At 59.7% G+C, this 16,356-nt stretch overlaps 1 protein-coding gene across 1 annotated transcript; it reads left to right on the plus strand.

Annotated features, from left to right (window-relative positions):
- Window positions 1-2,004: 2,004 nt before the first annotated feature.
- On the plus strand, window positions 2,005-15,832 carry STMN3 (stathmin 3). The gene is made up of 5 exons (XM_032141978.2): window positions 2,005-2,118; window positions 11,069-11,164; window positions 11,447-11,622; window positions 13,411-13,602; window positions 14,125-15,832. Exons 1-5 carry the CDS (start codon window positions 2,100-2,102, stop codon window positions 14,182-14,184), a joined length of 543 nt encoding a protein of 180 aa, XP_031997869.1. The 5' UTR covers window positions 2,005-2,099; the 3' UTR covers window positions 14,185-15,832.
- The last annotated feature ends 524 nt before the right edge of the window (window positions 15,833-16,356 follow it).

A 16,356-nucleotide genomic window follows, 5' to 3' on the forward strand; every position in this document is an offset into this window, starting at 1 on the left:
GACAGTCAGTACCCTGTTGCGTGTGCCTGCTAAGGTGCTGACAGTCAGTACCCCTGTTGTGTGTTCCTGCTAGTGCACACTGTGCACATCTACTGGGTTCCTGGCACTATGCCAGGGGCTTCCACACACCTGGTCCCCGTGCTCCAGATGAGGACACAGAGGCTCAGAGAGGGCCTGGCCAGAGTCACAATGAGTGTGAGGCATTGCAGTGCTCTGAGCCTGACTGGGTGGGTCCTACCCCACCCACATGAGAAGACTCTGGAAGTCCCGGAGAGGGCTGCTTCTCTTGATCCCTAGCACCTGAGCTCCAGCACCCAGGGCTGGAGTCTGCCTGAAGGATGCTGACCATCCCCAACTGCCACTGTGGTGGCCAACAGGGAGGACACAGCTGCTGTGGTGGGCAGCTCTGTGTGCCTCTCCACCCTTCTTCCTCCTTCCCAGAGCTGGGTTCCTAGGAATGGCCCAGGGGCCAACACCTCTGTGTGCATATTAGTTTGATATGGCTTCATTGCAAATCACCACAAACCCAACAGCTTAAAACAACTCTCATTTATTACCTCCTAATTCTTAGTATCCCAAGGCTGAAACCAAGTGGGCAGCTGGGCTCAGTTCTTGTGTGGAGGCCCTGGGGTCAAACCTGCCTCCAAGCCCATTCTCTTCTTGTTGGCAGAACTCACTTCCTTGCGGTTAAGGTCTTGTTGTCTTGCTGGCTGTTGGCTGGGAGCAGTTCTCAGATCCTTGCCATGTGGCCCCCTCATCTCAACAACAGAAAACCTTCTTTGGTTTGATCCCTCCAATTTCTTCAACCAGGCAAAGGAAACTGCTTTTAAAGGGCTCCTGTAATGAGGTCAGGGCCCGCCTGATGATCCTCCTGTCTTAAGGGTACCTCTGGGCCACACAATGTCACATTCCTGGGCATCACCCCCACCAGACTCACCGTCCCAGGGATGATGCCGGCTTGCACGTCAGGGGTCAGGACTCTCCAGGCCACCCTAGGATGTGACCGGCCTCGGGTGCTCCCAACGCACTGCTAGAGCTGAGGCTTGCCCCTGGCTTTTGTGTTGCTGAGCCAGCCTCATGGCTCTGCGAGTCTCCTGAGGTTTTCAGGGTTTTGATCCTGGCCCTATGACTTAGTTGCTTGTAGGGCAAAGCACTTCTCCCTGCCTCGGTGGCTCCATCCCTGAAATGGCAAAGACGCTCCGTTTGCCTACCAGGCTTTCCCTTTGGTAGTTATGAGGAGAGGGGGAGGCAGGATAGGTTGCCCCCCACTCACTAAGTGCGCACAACCCTGGCACCCCTCATCTCCATCGTCTGGGGGCGTCATTGTTTCATCTTACCCCTGAGAAACAAAGGCCCAGCGAGGTCGGACGCTTGCCCTTGGCCTGGGCCACACAGTGAGTAAAGGTCAGAGCCCCGGCGGGAAACCACCTCTGTTTCACCGCAAAGCCTTTGTTCTGGCCTCACTCCTCCACTTTCACTCTTCTCTGCTCAGATCCTGCCCATCCCCTGGGCTCACAGGAGATGCCCCTTGGAGGCCTCCAGGCCAGCGCCCACCCCTGTGGCTGTGGCATCCTCTCCGATGGCAGGCACAGACCTGGACCCTGTTGGCGCCAGCCCAGCCTACAGCGGTCTTGGCGGCGGAGGGCTCTGCGGCCCCACCCCATGGGTGGGACCAGCTCCTCCGGCCTTGCCCCTGCCCCGCCTGCCCTGGGGAATGGGGGCTCATCTCCACCCCCACCTCACTCTCAGGCCTCACAAAGCCAAGTTGGGGAAGCAGCTGTCCCGCTGTGAGCGGTTGGAGGGTGGGGGTCTTGTTGCAGTTCGGGCCCCCCTCCCCCCCGCTCCGCCCTCTCCCTCCGAGGGCCGCGGCCCCTTCCGCAGCCAGGCGCTTGCTCCTCTCTGTCTTCCTCCCTCCCTCCTTCCCCCGCCCCCCCCAACCTCTTCTTCTTCTGTCTCCTCCTTCTCCTTGTCTCCTCCTTCTCTCTTCCGCCGGCCCTCCCGCCCGCCTCGTTTCCACGGCACTGCAGCACTAGCAGTCTGCAGCTCCGGCCGCCACTTGCGCCTCTCCAGCCTCCGCAGGCCCAACCGCCGCCAGCACCATGGCCAGCACCATTTCGGGTAGGCTCCCGGGCCGCGGGCTTTCTGGGGCGGCGGGATCTGAGCAGAGGCCTCGCCTGGGGCAACGGCCGGCTGCGGACGCCGCTTTCCCTTCTCCTACCCTGCGCATTGCAAGCCTGGGCCCGACCCGCCCGAGGCTGGGGTCTGCGGCGCCGGCGGGGCTGGTGGGGCGCTGGGCTGCGATGCGCCGCGCCAGGGAGAGCTCGGGACCGGGACGTCGGGCGGGGGCGCCTCGCCCCTGGGGGAGCCGCGTGCGACGCAGGGCGCGACTGCCGCAGGGTGGCTCCGAGACCCGGGGGTGGGCTCGTGACCGGGTGGGCGCGCTCGCGATGTGCGGGCGGAGTCCCTGGGGCGTCCGGCCACCCGAGATCTGGGTCCTCCAGAGCCTTCGCGGGGAGGCGGGGAGAGGGTGGGACCCTCTGCCAAAGCCCCAGCCGGGAACCCGGCGCTCCCCGCGCCAGCGCAGCGCAGGGGCTGGAGGGGGCGCTTAAGGAGGGGAACGGGCCAGACACGGCCGAGCCTGGAGTGAGGGGGACCGCGCCCTCCCCCCACACCGCTGCGGCCTCGGGGACCACCCTTCGCGACGCCCGGGCCACCTGCTCTGGCCAGAAAAGCCACTGCCCTTTGCGCCGCGCGGTCTGGATGGGGGAGGGGCGACTGCGATTCCCAAACCCTCCCGAGATCAGAGGGGTCCGCCCCTCCCGCCCCCTCCGCCTCCCGCGGGGCGGACCCACCGCCTTCGAAGGTAGCGCCCACCCCGGCCTCCTGGCCTGTCCCGCGCGGAGCTCAGGCGGAGGGGCGGGCTCAGGCCCAGGCGGGGGGCAGATTCTGGACGCAGGGGAGCTGCCGGGCGACCCCGGGCGCGAGTACGCTGGGCCCGCCCTTCCCGAAACGCTCTGCTCCGCCGCGAGGTCGCAGAACCCACTTGGTTTTTCGCTCGACGTTCGGGAGGACAGGACGAAGGGCCCCACCTCCTTCCCATCGCCGCCTCCGCCCACGAGCCGCACTCCCTCCCACTTTTTCTTACGCCCCGGGACGGGTCGCCGCGGTCCCCCTCCCGAGCTGACTGGTTCTAGCCCCAGTGCCCGCCTTGGCCCGGGGCGCAGAACTCCGCCCACCCACGCGTGCCCGACCTGACCCCGCCCCTCAGGCCCCACGGGCTTGGAGGCTCCAGGTGACTTCAGCACCTGCCAGGAGGGGACCGTGTGTGTCACCGACCACACCTCCCCACCCTATCTGGGAGTCCTGTCCATCTGCGCTTCCTCCCTCCGCCTCCTCCCGGACACCCCCGCGGATACTGGGGGGGGGGGGGTCTCGGCAGAGGGGACTCCCCTCCTGCCCCTGAGGGCAGCTCTGCCCTCTCCAGGGCCGCCTCCTGCCCTTCCTGACAGCCTTTCCCTGATGGTCCCTCCCCATGGGCTCGGTTCCTGGGGCTGAGCTGGGAGGGCGAGGCCATCTGGGCATCCAGGCACTGGCTCCTCTTTTGTGGCCTCTGCTCACATTCTCCTTCTGCACCCCAGAGTCTGACCTCCTCCAGCTGTGTGGTGTTGTCCGTGCTGCGTAACCTCTCAGGACCTAGGTCTCCTTATCTGGGTGGAGATGATGGTGCTGGCACCTCCCCTGGGGCTTGTTCTGAGGCCTCAATATTTCAGGAAAGGTGCTTGGCTGCTTGCCTGGTAAGAGATGAGTGCTCACCGCCCGTCAGGCAGCCTGACTGTGGTAGCCACAGTTCTGAGTTTCCTGCTCAGGGAAAGGCAGATCAGCTGGTGGCTCCTGCCATGCTGTGCTCCTGGCACCATGAGAGGCAGCCTGGGTGACAGTGACCTCCATCTGCCCCTGGGGGAAGCCAGCAGCAGCCTCCAGGGCCCTCCAGGGGTCAGAGGCCACTGTGGTCCCCTGGCCTCTCGGTTCTGGACAGATCCCCCACCTCCGTGAGCTCCCAACAGGAGCCTGCAGTCAGGCCCAGGCTCATGACTGGGCTCTCACCCGGCATGCTGTGTGATGCTGGGTGGAACGCTTGCCCTCTCTGAGCCTCCATTCCTCCTCTGTAGAAGTGAGGCTGATAGGGTGGCTCATGCCTGTAATCCCAGCACTTTGAGAGGCTGAGGCCGGTGCATAAACTGAGGTCAAGAGTTCGAGACTAGCCTGGCCAACATGGCGAAACCCCCCCTCTCTGCTAAAAGTACAAAATTAGCCAGGTGTGGTGACACATTCCTGTGATCCCAGCTATTTGGGAGACTGAGGCAGGATAATTGCTTGACCCGGGGAGAGGGAGGTTGCAGTGAGCTGAGATTGTGCCATTGCACTCCAGCCTGGGCAGCAAGAGTAGAAACTTTCAAAAAAAAAATTAAAAAAAAAAAAGAAGAAAGAAGAGGAGGAAGACGAAGAAGAAGGAGAAGGAGAGCTGATAAGGGCATCCACCCGGGCGGGCGGTAGGGGTGGGTGTGAGGTGTGACCCTGGGAGCGGGCACTACTATACCCTCTGCTGCTTGAGGCTGACCTGGTGCCTGTTTCTGACTCCTGCTCATGAATCATCCAAAGGCCAATCCGCATTTCCTCGGTACCTAATGTTTAGTACAAAGAGAAGCAGGGAGACAAAACCAGCCCAGCTCATGGCGAGAATTGTTTTTAACTCCCTGACGTCAGTGAAGGGGAAGGATGGTGGGGAGGGGGTGGTGAGAAAGAAGGGAGTCAAAAGAGAGGGATGGGCCGGGCGGGGTGGCTCACACCTGGAATCCCAGCACTGTGGGAGGCTGAGGTGGGCGGATCACCTGAGTTCAGGAGTTCAAGACCAGCCTGGCCAACATGGTGAAACCTCATCTCTACTAAAAATACAAAAACTTAGCTGGGCATGGTGGCATGTGCCTGTAATTCCAGCTACTCAGGAGGCAGGCCGAGGCAGGAGAATCACTTGAACTGGGGAGGCAGAAGTTGCAGTGAGTCAAGATTGCACCACTGCACTCCAGCCTGGGTGACAGAGTGAGACCCCGTCTTAAAAAAAAAAAAAGGCTAGGCACGGTGGCTCACGCCTGTAATCCCAGCACTTTGGGAGGCTGAGATGGGCGGATCACAAGGTCAGGAGATTGAGACCATCCTGGCTAACACGGTGAAACCCCCTCTCTACTAAAAATACAAAAAATTAGCTAGGAATGGTAGCACATGCCTGTAGTCCCAGCTACTCAGGAGGCTGAGGCAGGAGAATGGCTTGAATCTGGGAGGTGGAGCTTGCCGTGAGCCAAGATTGCACCACTGCACTCCAGCCTGGGTGACAGAGCGAGATTCTTGTCTCAAAAAAAAAAAAAAGAAAGAGAGGGAGCAATGCTTTGAGGCTCTGGGAGGGGCTTCCCTGGCACCAGCTGTGTCTGTGGAGAGGTGGCCCCTGGATGGGTCTGGGCCTCGGCATCCTCCCTCTGCAATAAGAGGCAGCAGACATGCTCTTTAAGCCTCACCAGCTCTGAAAATACTGGTCCAATGTCCTGCCTCGCCCCTGGCCAGCCCTGCCTCGTGCGCAGACTTCCCCTTGCTGGCTCTCTCCAGAGTTGGCCAATTCCTGACCTGCTGTCCTGCCCCCTCCAATCTGCCCTTCCTCCCCGTAGCCAGACCACAGGGCAGGCCTCACTCCCAGGCTCCGTCCTGTGGGTACCTGGTCCCACTTGCTCCTTGAGGGACAGTCTCTTGGGATAGAAGCTCCTCATGGGCCACCAGCTGGGAGAAGCCAAGCCAGGGGGTCTCCATGGCCATCAGATGCTGAGCCGCGCCTGTGTTTGCAGCTGCGGAACCCAGTTCCTCACCTCTCAGTCGGACACGTGTCTCCTGGGCAGAGCCAAGACCTGTGAGAGGTCTGACCTGCGTCCCCACCGTGCCCCTTCTTTCCTGATGATGCAGGTGCTCACACCTGCCCCCAAATTGCCGCCAGCCGTCCGTTTGCTGAGGTGAAGCAAACTGGAAGGGAGCCTCCCTGGTGTTTGTCCTTCCTCTGTATGAGCCTACAGATCTTTTTTTCTGTGAAAATTTCAGGCTCAGGGCAGACAGGGGCTTCGAGCAGCTGTTAATCACATTTTCTGGCCTTTATGGTAAACATATTCTGGTTTTTGTTTTCTGAGACAGAGTCTCACTGTGTTGCCCAGGCTGGAGCGCAGTGGCACCATCTCTGCTCACTACAACTTCCACCTTCCAGGCTCAAGTGATTCTCATGCCTCAGCCTCCTGAGTAGCTGGGACAACAGGCGTGTGCCACCACACCCGGCTAAATTTTGTATTTTTAGTAGAGATGGGGTTTCACCATGTTGCCTAGGCTGGTCTCAAACTCTTGTTCTCAAGTGATCCTCCTGCCTCAGCCTCCCAAAGTTCTGGGATTACAGGTGTGAGCCACTGCGCCCGGCCACATTCAGAGTTTTGGATGTCTGATAAGGAAGGATGATCTGAAGGGTCGGGGCCTGGAGTCTGCTGATAGGGAGCTGGTTGCTGGCAGAGTCAGGCCTGGAAGGGCCAAGTCCCTGCCTTCTTACCCTCTCTCAGGACCCAGTTGCGTTCTGCCCCAGCCCAAACTCCCTCTTGCTCTCTCCCTCCCCCGTCCTCCTGAGCACAGGGCTGGCCACCCCTTCAGCTCCTCTAAATGTCCCCAGTGTCTCCTGACCTGCTGCTATGGAACACATGGCTGGCACACCCTCTAACTCCCTCATCACATCCTCCTGTTTAAAATTAATTTTTAATAGGCTAGGTACTGTGGCTTACACCTATAATCCTAGTGCTTTGAGAGGCTGAGGTGGGAGGATCCCTTGAGGCCAGGAGTTCAAGATCAGCCTGGACAAGATAGCAAGACCTATCACTACTCTCTCTCTCTGTGTCTCTCTCTCTCTCTCTCTATATATATATGTATGTGTATATATAGGTATGTATATATATGTATATGTGTATATATGTGTATATATGTATATATGTATATATACATATATATACGTATATATGCTATATATATGTATGTGTGTATACATATGTATGTATGTGTGTATATAAATATATATATATATATATATTTTTTTTTTTTTGTCGCCCAGGCTGGAGTGCAGTGGCGTGATCTCGGCTCACTGCAACCTCCGCCTCCCGGGTTCACGCCATTCTCCTGCCTCAGCCTCTCCGAGTAGCTGGGACTACAGGCGCCCGCCACCACGCCCGGCTAATTTTTTGTATTTTTGGTAGAGACGGGGTTTCACCGTGGTCTCGATCTCCTGACCTCGTGATCCGCCCGCCTCGGCCTCCCAAAGTGCTGGGATTACAAGCGTGAGCCACCACGCCCGGCCCTATATATATATATATTTTTTTGAGATGGAGTCTCACTCTGTCACCCAGGCTGGAGTGCAGTGGCGTGATCTCAGCTCACTGCAACCTCTTCCTCCTGGGTTCAAGCGATTCTCCTGTCTCAATCTCCTGAGTAGCTGGGACTACAGGTGCCTGCCACCATGCCCAGCTAATTTTTGTTATTTTTAGTAGAGACAGGGTTTCATCATGTTGGTCAGGCTGGTCTCGAACTCCTGACCTCATGATCTGCCCACCTTGGCCTCTCAAAGTTCTGGGATTACAGGTGTGAGCCACCGTGCCCGGCCTCCATACCACTACAAATTTTTTTTTTTTTTTTTTTTTTTTTTGAGACGGGAGTCTTGCTCCCAGGCTGGAGTGCAGTAGCTCAATCTTGGCTCACTTCAACCTCCACCTCCCGGGTTCAAGTGATTCTCCTGCCTCAGCCTCCCAAGTAGCTGGAATTAGAGGAGCCCGCCACCATGCCTGGCTGATTTTTATATTTTTAGTAGAGACAAGGTTTCGCCATGTTGGCCAGGGTGGTCTTGAACTCCTGACCTCAGGTGATCTGCCTGCCTCAGCCTCCCAAAGTGCTGGGATTACAGGCATGAGCCACCACGCCCAGCTATTTTTTTCTTTTTTTTTAAGCTGGTGTGTAGGCCGGGCGGGTGCAGTGGCTTAAGACCAGCCTGACCAACATGGTGAAACCCCGTCTCTACTAAAAATACAAAAATTAGTTGGCCGGGCGCGGTGGCTCACGCTTGTAATCCCAGCACTTTGGGAGGCCGAGGCGGGCGGATCACGAGGTCAGGAGATCGAGACCACGGTGAAACCCCGTCTCTACTAAAAGTACAAAAAATTAGCCGGGCGTGGTGGCGGGCGCCTGTAGTCCCAGCTACTCGGAGAGGCTGAGGCAGGAGAATGGCATGAACCCGGGAGGTGGAGCTTGCAGTGAGCCGAGACTGCGCCACTGCACTCCAGCCTGGGCGACAGAGCGAGACTCCGTCTCAAAAAAAAAAAAAAAATACAAAAATTAGCCGGGCGTGGTGGCATGTGCCTGTCATCCCTGCTACTTGGGAGGCTGAAGCAGGAGAGTCGCTTGAACCCAGGGGGCGGAATTTGCAGTGAGCTGAGATAAAAAAAAAAAAAAAAAAATGGTGTGCTGGCGTGCACCTGTAGTCCCAGCTACTGAGATGGGAGGATCAGTCAAGCCCAGAAGTTCAAGGCTGCAGTGAACTGCACAGTTGTGCCCTACACTCCAGCATGGGCAACAGAGCACAATCCTGTCTCTAAAAAATAAAGTAGGCCAGGCACAGTGGCTCACACCTGTAATCCCAGCACTTTGGGAGGCCAAGGCCAAGGTGGGTGGATCGCGAGGTCAGGAGATCAAGACCAACATGGTGAAACCTCATCTCTACTAAAACTACAAAAACTAGCCAGGCGTGGTGGGCGCCTGTAGTCCCAGCTACTTGGGAGGCGGAGGTTGCAGTGAGCTGAGATCGCGCCACTGCACTCCAGCCTGGGCAACAGTGCAAGACTCCGTCTCAAAAAAGAAAAAAAGAAAAAAGAAAACTTGACAAGTCAGGTCAAAGTCCCCTGTGAGGCTCCCCTACCTGGTCCCCCTCCACCTCCCTCCCTGAAGACGATGACCAAGACAGGTTCCCCCAAAGGCTCTCACAATGACCAACACAGGTAGCCTTGCCTCACTGCCCGGCTCAAAGGCTCATTCCCTCCCCCAACGGCTCTCACGCGGGCCTGCCCACTCTGGGTTTCCTTTCTGCTCCTCCTTACACCCTCTTTGGCTCTGTGCTGCTCTGCCCAGAAAAGTGTAGGTCACCAGGAAATTTAAATCAGGACAGACCATTCTCTGCACTGTCACAGGAAGACCCAGCTCACCATGAAAGGCTTGATTACTTCTGTCGTGTCTGTCTGTCTTCCTTTCCTTTCCTTTCTTCTTTTCCTCCCTCCCTCCCTCCTTCCTTTCTTCCTCTCTCTCTCTCTCTTTTTCTTTCTGTTTTGAGACGGAGTCTCACACTGTCGCCCAGGCTGGAGTGCAATGGCGCGACCTCGGCTCACTGCAACCTCCGCCTCCCAGGTTCAAGCGATTCTCCCGCCTCAGCCTCCCAAGTAGCTAGGATTACAGGTGCCTGCCACCACGCCTGGCTAATTTTTATATTTTTAGTAGAGATCGGGTTTCACCATGTTGGTCAGGCTAGTCTCGAACTCCTGACCTCAGGTGTTCCACCTGCCTTGGCCTCCCAAAGTGCTGGGATTACAGTTATGAGCCACTGCACCCAGCCAAGAGGATTGTTGAGCACTAGTGAGAAACCGGGCCAGCGTGTCTGCTTAGGAGTGAGGCTCGCCCTCAATAGACCAAAAGAGCTAAAGTGTTTTCACTGTGAGAGCAGGCGCCTCCCTCTTCCCCTGACAGGGTGCAGGGCCACAGGAGCCCAGCTTACTTCTGGTTTGGGTTGGGCAGCAGGGACACTGGCTGGTGGGCACTTGATTGACCTGAATGGGCAAGAGGGCTGGCCGTGGTGCTGAACGGACAGCTTCCCTTCCTTGGTCCTTGGTGGCATCAGTGGCCCAAGCCCAGCCCTAGATGGGCAGAGAGCATGTGCCTGGAGAGAGCCTGGTTTCATCTCAGGGTGACCACACAATCATCGGGAAGGAGAAGGGAGGGTCTGAGGGCTTCATCCAGGTTTACAGCCCAAGAAAGTGCTGCCCACAGAGGGTTTGCATCTGTGCTGGTCCCGTCATGAGTTAATCTTGCCTGCTTGAGCTGGTGCGGAGCGGGAGGGAGGAGGAGGGGAGAGAGAAGTAGCGGGACAGAGGGAGGTAAGGGTCAGAAAGACACATAGTGACAAGGAATCACAGAAAGATGCACTCAGGGAGAAAGAGTCAGGGGCTACCCCCGGAAACACAGAAAGATACAGCGACAGTGACAGAGTCAGACAGACAGAAGGTAAACAGAGACCCAGACAGGCAGCAGCAGCCACTTTGTCAGTCTGGGCGGGTACCTGAGACTGAGTGGTTTATAGACGACAGGAACTTATTTCCCAGTGCTCTGGAGGCCAGAAAGTCCAGGATCAAGGTGCCGGCAGATTCGGTGCCTGGAGAGGTCTCACCTCCTGGTACATAGACAGGTGGCGTCTTCTGGCTGTGTCCTCACATGATGGAAGGTGAGGGAGTTCTCTGAAGCCCCACTCTGGGGCCACTCAGGAGGGCTCTAGCCTCATGGTCTAATTCCCTCCCAATGCCTCACCTCCGCATACCGGCACCCTGGGGTTACAATGTCAACACATGAGTTTTGGGTAAGGGAAACATTCAGACCACAGCAGGCAGGAAGGATGGAGAAACAAGTCAGTGTGGAAGATGAGACAGACATTAATGCCGAGAGAGAGGAAAAGCGGGGAGAGGCGGAGGGCAAGAGAGACAGAGGGCAGGGGACACACCACAGAGACAGCGCCAGCGTCTGGAAGCGAGAGAGCTGGAGGAGAGACGAAGGGGCCAGCGGTGTGGAGACACACGAGAGCGTGCTGGGCAGCTCCGTGTCTCACAGAGACATGCCAGAGGCAGCCATGGGGAGGGAAACACGGGGGCCCAGGTGGGCAAGGCCCCAGTGGCGCTTGCTCAGCCCAGCCTCGTGCCCACAGCCTACAAGGAGAAGATGAAGGAGCTGTCGGTGCTGTCGCTCATCTGCTCCTGCTTCTACACACAGCCGCACCCCAACACCATCTACCAGTACGGGGGTGAGTGCCTGGCTGCCACCTGCCCTGCCCTGCGGTGCCTGCCCACCTCGCCTTTTCCCCGGGCCTCCGGCAGTCTCTCTGAACTCCAGTCCTGGCTGCCTCTGGAGAGGGAGGATCTAGGGGGAAGGGGCCCATCCTGGGGGCTGAAGCCTGGGATTCCCGCGGGAGCAGCCACCCCCTCTCGCCCAGCCCTGGAGTTGGATGTGTGCTGGGAGCATCCTGCTCAGCCCACGCCATGCTCTGGCCGGGCCTCTGAAGCTCCGCTCTGGTCTTGCCCTGCAGACATGGAGGTGAAGCAGCTGGACAAGCGGGCCTCTGGCCAGAGCTTCGAGGTCATCCTCAAGTCCCCTTCTGACCTGTCCCCAGAGAGCCCTATGCTCTCCTCCCCACCCAAGAAGAAGGACACCTCCCTGGAGGAGCTGCAAAAGCGGCTGGAGGCAGCCGAGGAGCGGAGGAAGGCAAGGAGTCCTCCACTCCCCCCCTCCACAGGAGTTTCAACGGAGGCGGCCCACGGGGACAGGGCCTGCAAGACGCAGGGTGCTCCCAGGCGGGCTTGGTCAGTGCCTTGGCCTGGAGCAGGAGGGGCTGTGGCTCCCTGGGCCTCTCCCTGAGAGATAAGAATGGGATGGGGAGAGGCCAGGCGCGGTGGCTCACGCCTGTAATCCCAGAACTTTAGGAGGCTGAGGCAGGCAGATCACTTGAGGTTGGAAGTTCAAGACCAGCCTGGCCAACATGGTGAAACCCCATCTCTACTAAAAATATAAAATTAGCCAGGTGTGGTGATGCACACCTGTAATCCCACCTACTAGGGAGTCTGAGGCAGGGGAATTGCTTGAACCCAAAAAGTGGAGGATGCAGTGAGCCGAGACTGCGCCACTGCACTCCTCAGCCTGGGCGACAGGGCGAGACTCCATTTCAAAAAACAAACAAACAAACAAACAAAAACAAAGAATGGGATGGAGAGGAGGAAGGGTTCCGAGGCGGCGGCCAACTGGAAGGAGCAGGAGCCTCTGGTGAGGGTGGGAGGCACCTTGTCATGCCCAGCAGGCTGCTAGGGGGTGGTCCCCAGATGGGCCCTGGGGACGTCGGGTGGGGCATCCCTCTCCCAGACAGGGAAGCTGGAGGAAGGGCCTCACATGTGAAGACCCTGAGGCTTGCTGGAGGGCTGAGGGGCCCCGGGAGAGGTGGGTGTGGGCTCCACGTCCCCTCCCTGCAGCCTCCCCTCCCACCAGCTCCTCTGAGACTGAAACAGAGATAAAAATGTCCTTTTGGGAGTGCCACCCTGGAGGCCAACGCATTGGACGGGGAAGCGGCTCCGTTCCCTTCCCGGTGAGACCAGGGACCAGGGTTCACAGGGCTGACTAGTAGGGACTGGCACGTGGCTGCGTGTCCTGCTGCCCTGCTCTCCTCCCAGGGGTCACCAGCCGACCCCTCCCCCAGCATCCCTGGGGACCCTTCCTCCGCTCCTGGGCACCTAATTGGGAGCTGGGAACCCGGTGTGTAACAAGCAGCTACTCTGCTCAGTGGGCGGATGTCTGAGGAAGAGAGAAAGCTCAGAGACCGGCCGGGCGCGGTGGCTCACGCCTGCAATCCCAGCACTTTGGGAGGCCGAGGCGGGCGGATCACAAGGTCAGGAGATCGAGACCATCTTGGCTAACACGGTGAAACCCCGTCTCTACTAAAAATACAAAAAAATTAGCCAGGCGAGGTGGCGGGCGCCTGTAGTTCCAGCTACTCGGAGAGGCTGAGGCAGGAGAATGGCGTGAACCCGGGAGGCGGAGCTTGCAGTGAGCCGAGATTGCGCCACTGCACTCCAGCCTGGGTGACAGAACGAGACTCCGTCTCAAAAAAAAAAAAAAAAAAAGAAAGCTCAGAGACCGCCCACAAGTTTAGGGTTTCCTGCTGCTGCAGGGTTTCCTGCTGAGGGGCAGACGCGCAGAGCAGGGTGTGCAGTGGCGGCAGGGCACGGCGGGGGCCCTGGGCGCAGCCAGGACCGCGGGACACGCGCGCGAGGCAGGGGAGGGGGCGGCGGAGCGCGACCCCCTGGCCCTGCCCCGACCACAGGCCGGATGGCAGGCGAGGGTTCCCAGGGCAGCGCCCGGGGGTCCCGGCACCCACCGAGGCCTGGGCAGGTGGAGGCGCCAGGTGAGGCGAGCGGGCGCCGGGCGGGAGACGGAGAGCAGGGAGGAGTCCGGCAGGGCAGGGCCCGGGGTTGCCGCTCACGCGCGCCCGCCCGCCCCGCACAGACGCAGGAGGCGCAGGTGCTGAAGCAGCTGGCGGAGCGGCGCGAGCACGAGCGCGAGGTGCTGCACAAAGCGCTGGAGGAGAATAACAACTTCAGCCGCCAGGCGGAGGAGAAGCTCAACTACAAGATGGAGCTCAGCAAGGAGATCCGCGAGGCGCACCTGGCCGCACTGCGCGAGCGGCTGCGCGAGAAGGTGCGGGGGCGGGGGCGGGGCCGGGGCCGGGGCCGGGGCGGAGCTCGGAGCGGGGCTCGGAGAGGACGGGGGTGGGGGGGTGGGGCGGGGCGGGGCTAGCAGCAAACAGGGGGCGGAGCTCGGAAGGGCGCTGAGCTGGGGTGGGGGTCGGGGGCTCATCCCGTGTTTACTGGGCGTCCCCAGCAGCGCACGAAGCAGGTCCAGAGTCTGGTCCTGGCGGGACAGTAACTAGCTGCAGTAATAGATGGCTAAATTCATTATATTGGAAGTGCTCTGAAGGAAGCTCGGCTCTGGTACGAGCTAGAAGCAGGGCCCAGCCAGCTCCCCGGAAACCCGTCCTTGGTCCTCGGCCCTGCTCTGGGCCTCCCCGGTGCTCCCGCCCCCTCAACTCTGGGTCCTACTGGAGGCCAGCCCGGATGAGGCCGGGCGGGTGCCAGGGCGCCACGGCCTGCGCACCTGGGGGTTCCCGGAGTCGCCTCAAGCCACCCCCGCCCTCAGGCCCTCCCGCCCCCTGTCCCGCAGGAGCTGCACGCGGCCGAAGTGCGCAGGAACAAGGAGCAGCGAGAGGAGATGTCGGGCTAAGGGCCCCGGACGGGCGGCGCCCATCCTGCGACAGAACACGTTCGGGTTTTGGTTTTGTTTCGTTCACCTCTGTCTAGATGCAACTTTTGTTCCTCCTCCCCCACCCCCGCCCCCAGCTTCATGCTTCTCTTCTGCACTCAGCCGCCCTGCCCTGTCCTCGTGGTGAGTCGCTGACCACGGCTTCCCCTGCAGGAGACGCCGGGCGTGAGACGCGGTCCCTCGGTGCAGACACCAGGCCGGGCGCGGCTGGGTCCCCCGGGGGCCCTGTGAGAGAGGTAGTGGTGACCCTGGTAAACCCAGGGCGGTGGCGTGGGATCGCAGGTCCTTACGCTGGGCTGTCTGGTCAGCACGTGCAGGTCAGGGCAGGTCCTCTGAGCCAGCGCCCCTGGCCAACAAGCGAGGCTACAGTACCTGCTGTCTTTCCAGGGTGAAGGGGCTCCCCATGAGGGAGGGGCGACGGGGGAGGGGGGTGATGGTGCCTGGGAGCCTGCGTGTGCAGCCGGAGCTTGTTGAACTGGCAGGCGGGTGGGTGGGGGCTGCAGCTCTCCTTAATGTGGTTGCACAGGGGTCCTCTGAGACCACCTGGCCTGAGGTGGACACCCTGGGCCTTCCTGGAAGCCTGCAGTTGGGGGCCTGTCCTGAGTCTGCTGGGGAGTGAGCATTCTCTGCCAGGGACCCATGAGCAGGCTGCCGTGGTCTAGAGGTTGTGGGCAGCATGGACAGTCCCCCACTCAGAAGTGCAAGAGTTCCAAAGAGCCTCTGGCCCAGGCGCCTCCGTGGGACAGCCCCGCCGCCCCTCCCCACCAGGGTTTTGCAGATGTCCTTGAAAGACCCACCCTAGAGCCCTTTGGAGTGCTGGCCCCTCCTGTGCCCTCTGCCCTGGTGGAAGTGGCAGCCACAAGTCTTCCTCAGGGAGCCCCAAGGGGGATTTTGTGGGGCTGCTGCCCACAGATTCAGGTGTTGGAAGGGCAGAGGGTAAGGTTCCCAAGCCAGCCCCCACACCCTTCCCACTTGGCACCCAGAGGGGGCTGTGGGTCGAGGCCTGACTCCAGGCCTCTCCTGCCCACACCCTCTGGGCTGGGTTCCTCCTCTCCCTCGGATGCCCAGTGCTGGCCTTGGAGGACGGCCAACTGGAGGACGGCAGTGGGGGAGGCTGTCTTTGTACCACTGCAGCATCCCCCACTTCTCCACGGAAGCCCCATCCCAAAGCTGCTGCCCGGTCCTTTGCTGTAAAATGTGAAGGGGGCAACTGAGTTCTCTTAGGACCCAGAGCCAGGGCCCTCAGCTTCCATCCTGCGGGAGGCCTTGGCCGGGCACTGCCAGTGTCTTCCAGAGCCACACCAGGGACCACGGGAGGATCCTGACCCCTGCAGGGCTCAGGGGTCAGCAGGGACCCACTGCCCCATCTCCCTCTCCCCACCAAGACAGCCCCAGAGGGAGCAGCCAGCTGGGATGGGAACCCAAGGCTGCCCACATGTGGCTTTTGTGGGACTCAGAAAGGGAAGCAGAACTGAGGGCTGGGATACTCCTCACGGTGGCAGCTCTCATAGCGAAAGCCTAGTGTAATATGCACCCATCTCATCCACGTAGTAAAGTGAACTTAAAAATTAAATCAAATGAACAAATAAACACCTGTGTGTTTAAGACATGGTTGAACTGTCTGTGTGTGTCCTGCACCTGTGGGGTTGGGGACAGCTGTGGGCTCCCTGTCTGGGAGTGAAGATCTGCTCTGTGTGTATCTCCAGACTGAAGCTGGTTATAAATCTTATTTTATCATCATGATTATGAATTGTTCTATTGACAATGGTGATTTTAAGATACGAGCATGTGAACTACACACAAGCCCACTTTCCTCTCTGGAATCCAAGGGGTGGGGCGTCAGGGTGGGGGGTGGCAGGGCCCGCTGCTGTGGGTGGGGCTGGCGGGGGCCCCCCTGCCCTCCCTCAGGGCGGAGCCCTCCTCAGGGGCCTCGTGTTGTTCAGGACTCTGCGGCCCGCGGCTCAGGAGGAAAGGGCAGGGCCTACGTATGCATCTGAGGCTGGAGCCTCTAGGCTGTGGGACTTCCTGACATGGGGGTGGGTGCTACGAAACCCCTAGGGCTGCACCCCACTGTTCTGTGGACTCGCCCCACTCACCCCATTCACCCCTGGACAGCCGGTTGTTCACGGTCAC

This window comes from Hylobates moloch, unplaced genomic scaffold, assembly GCF_009828535.3.
Source record: "Hylobates moloch isolate HMO894 unplaced genomic scaffold, HMol_V3 SCAFFOLD_21, whole genome shotgun sequence".
Classification (NCBI taxonomy): Eukaryota; Metazoa; Chordata; class Mammalia; order Primates; family Hylobatidae; genus Hylobates; species Hylobates moloch.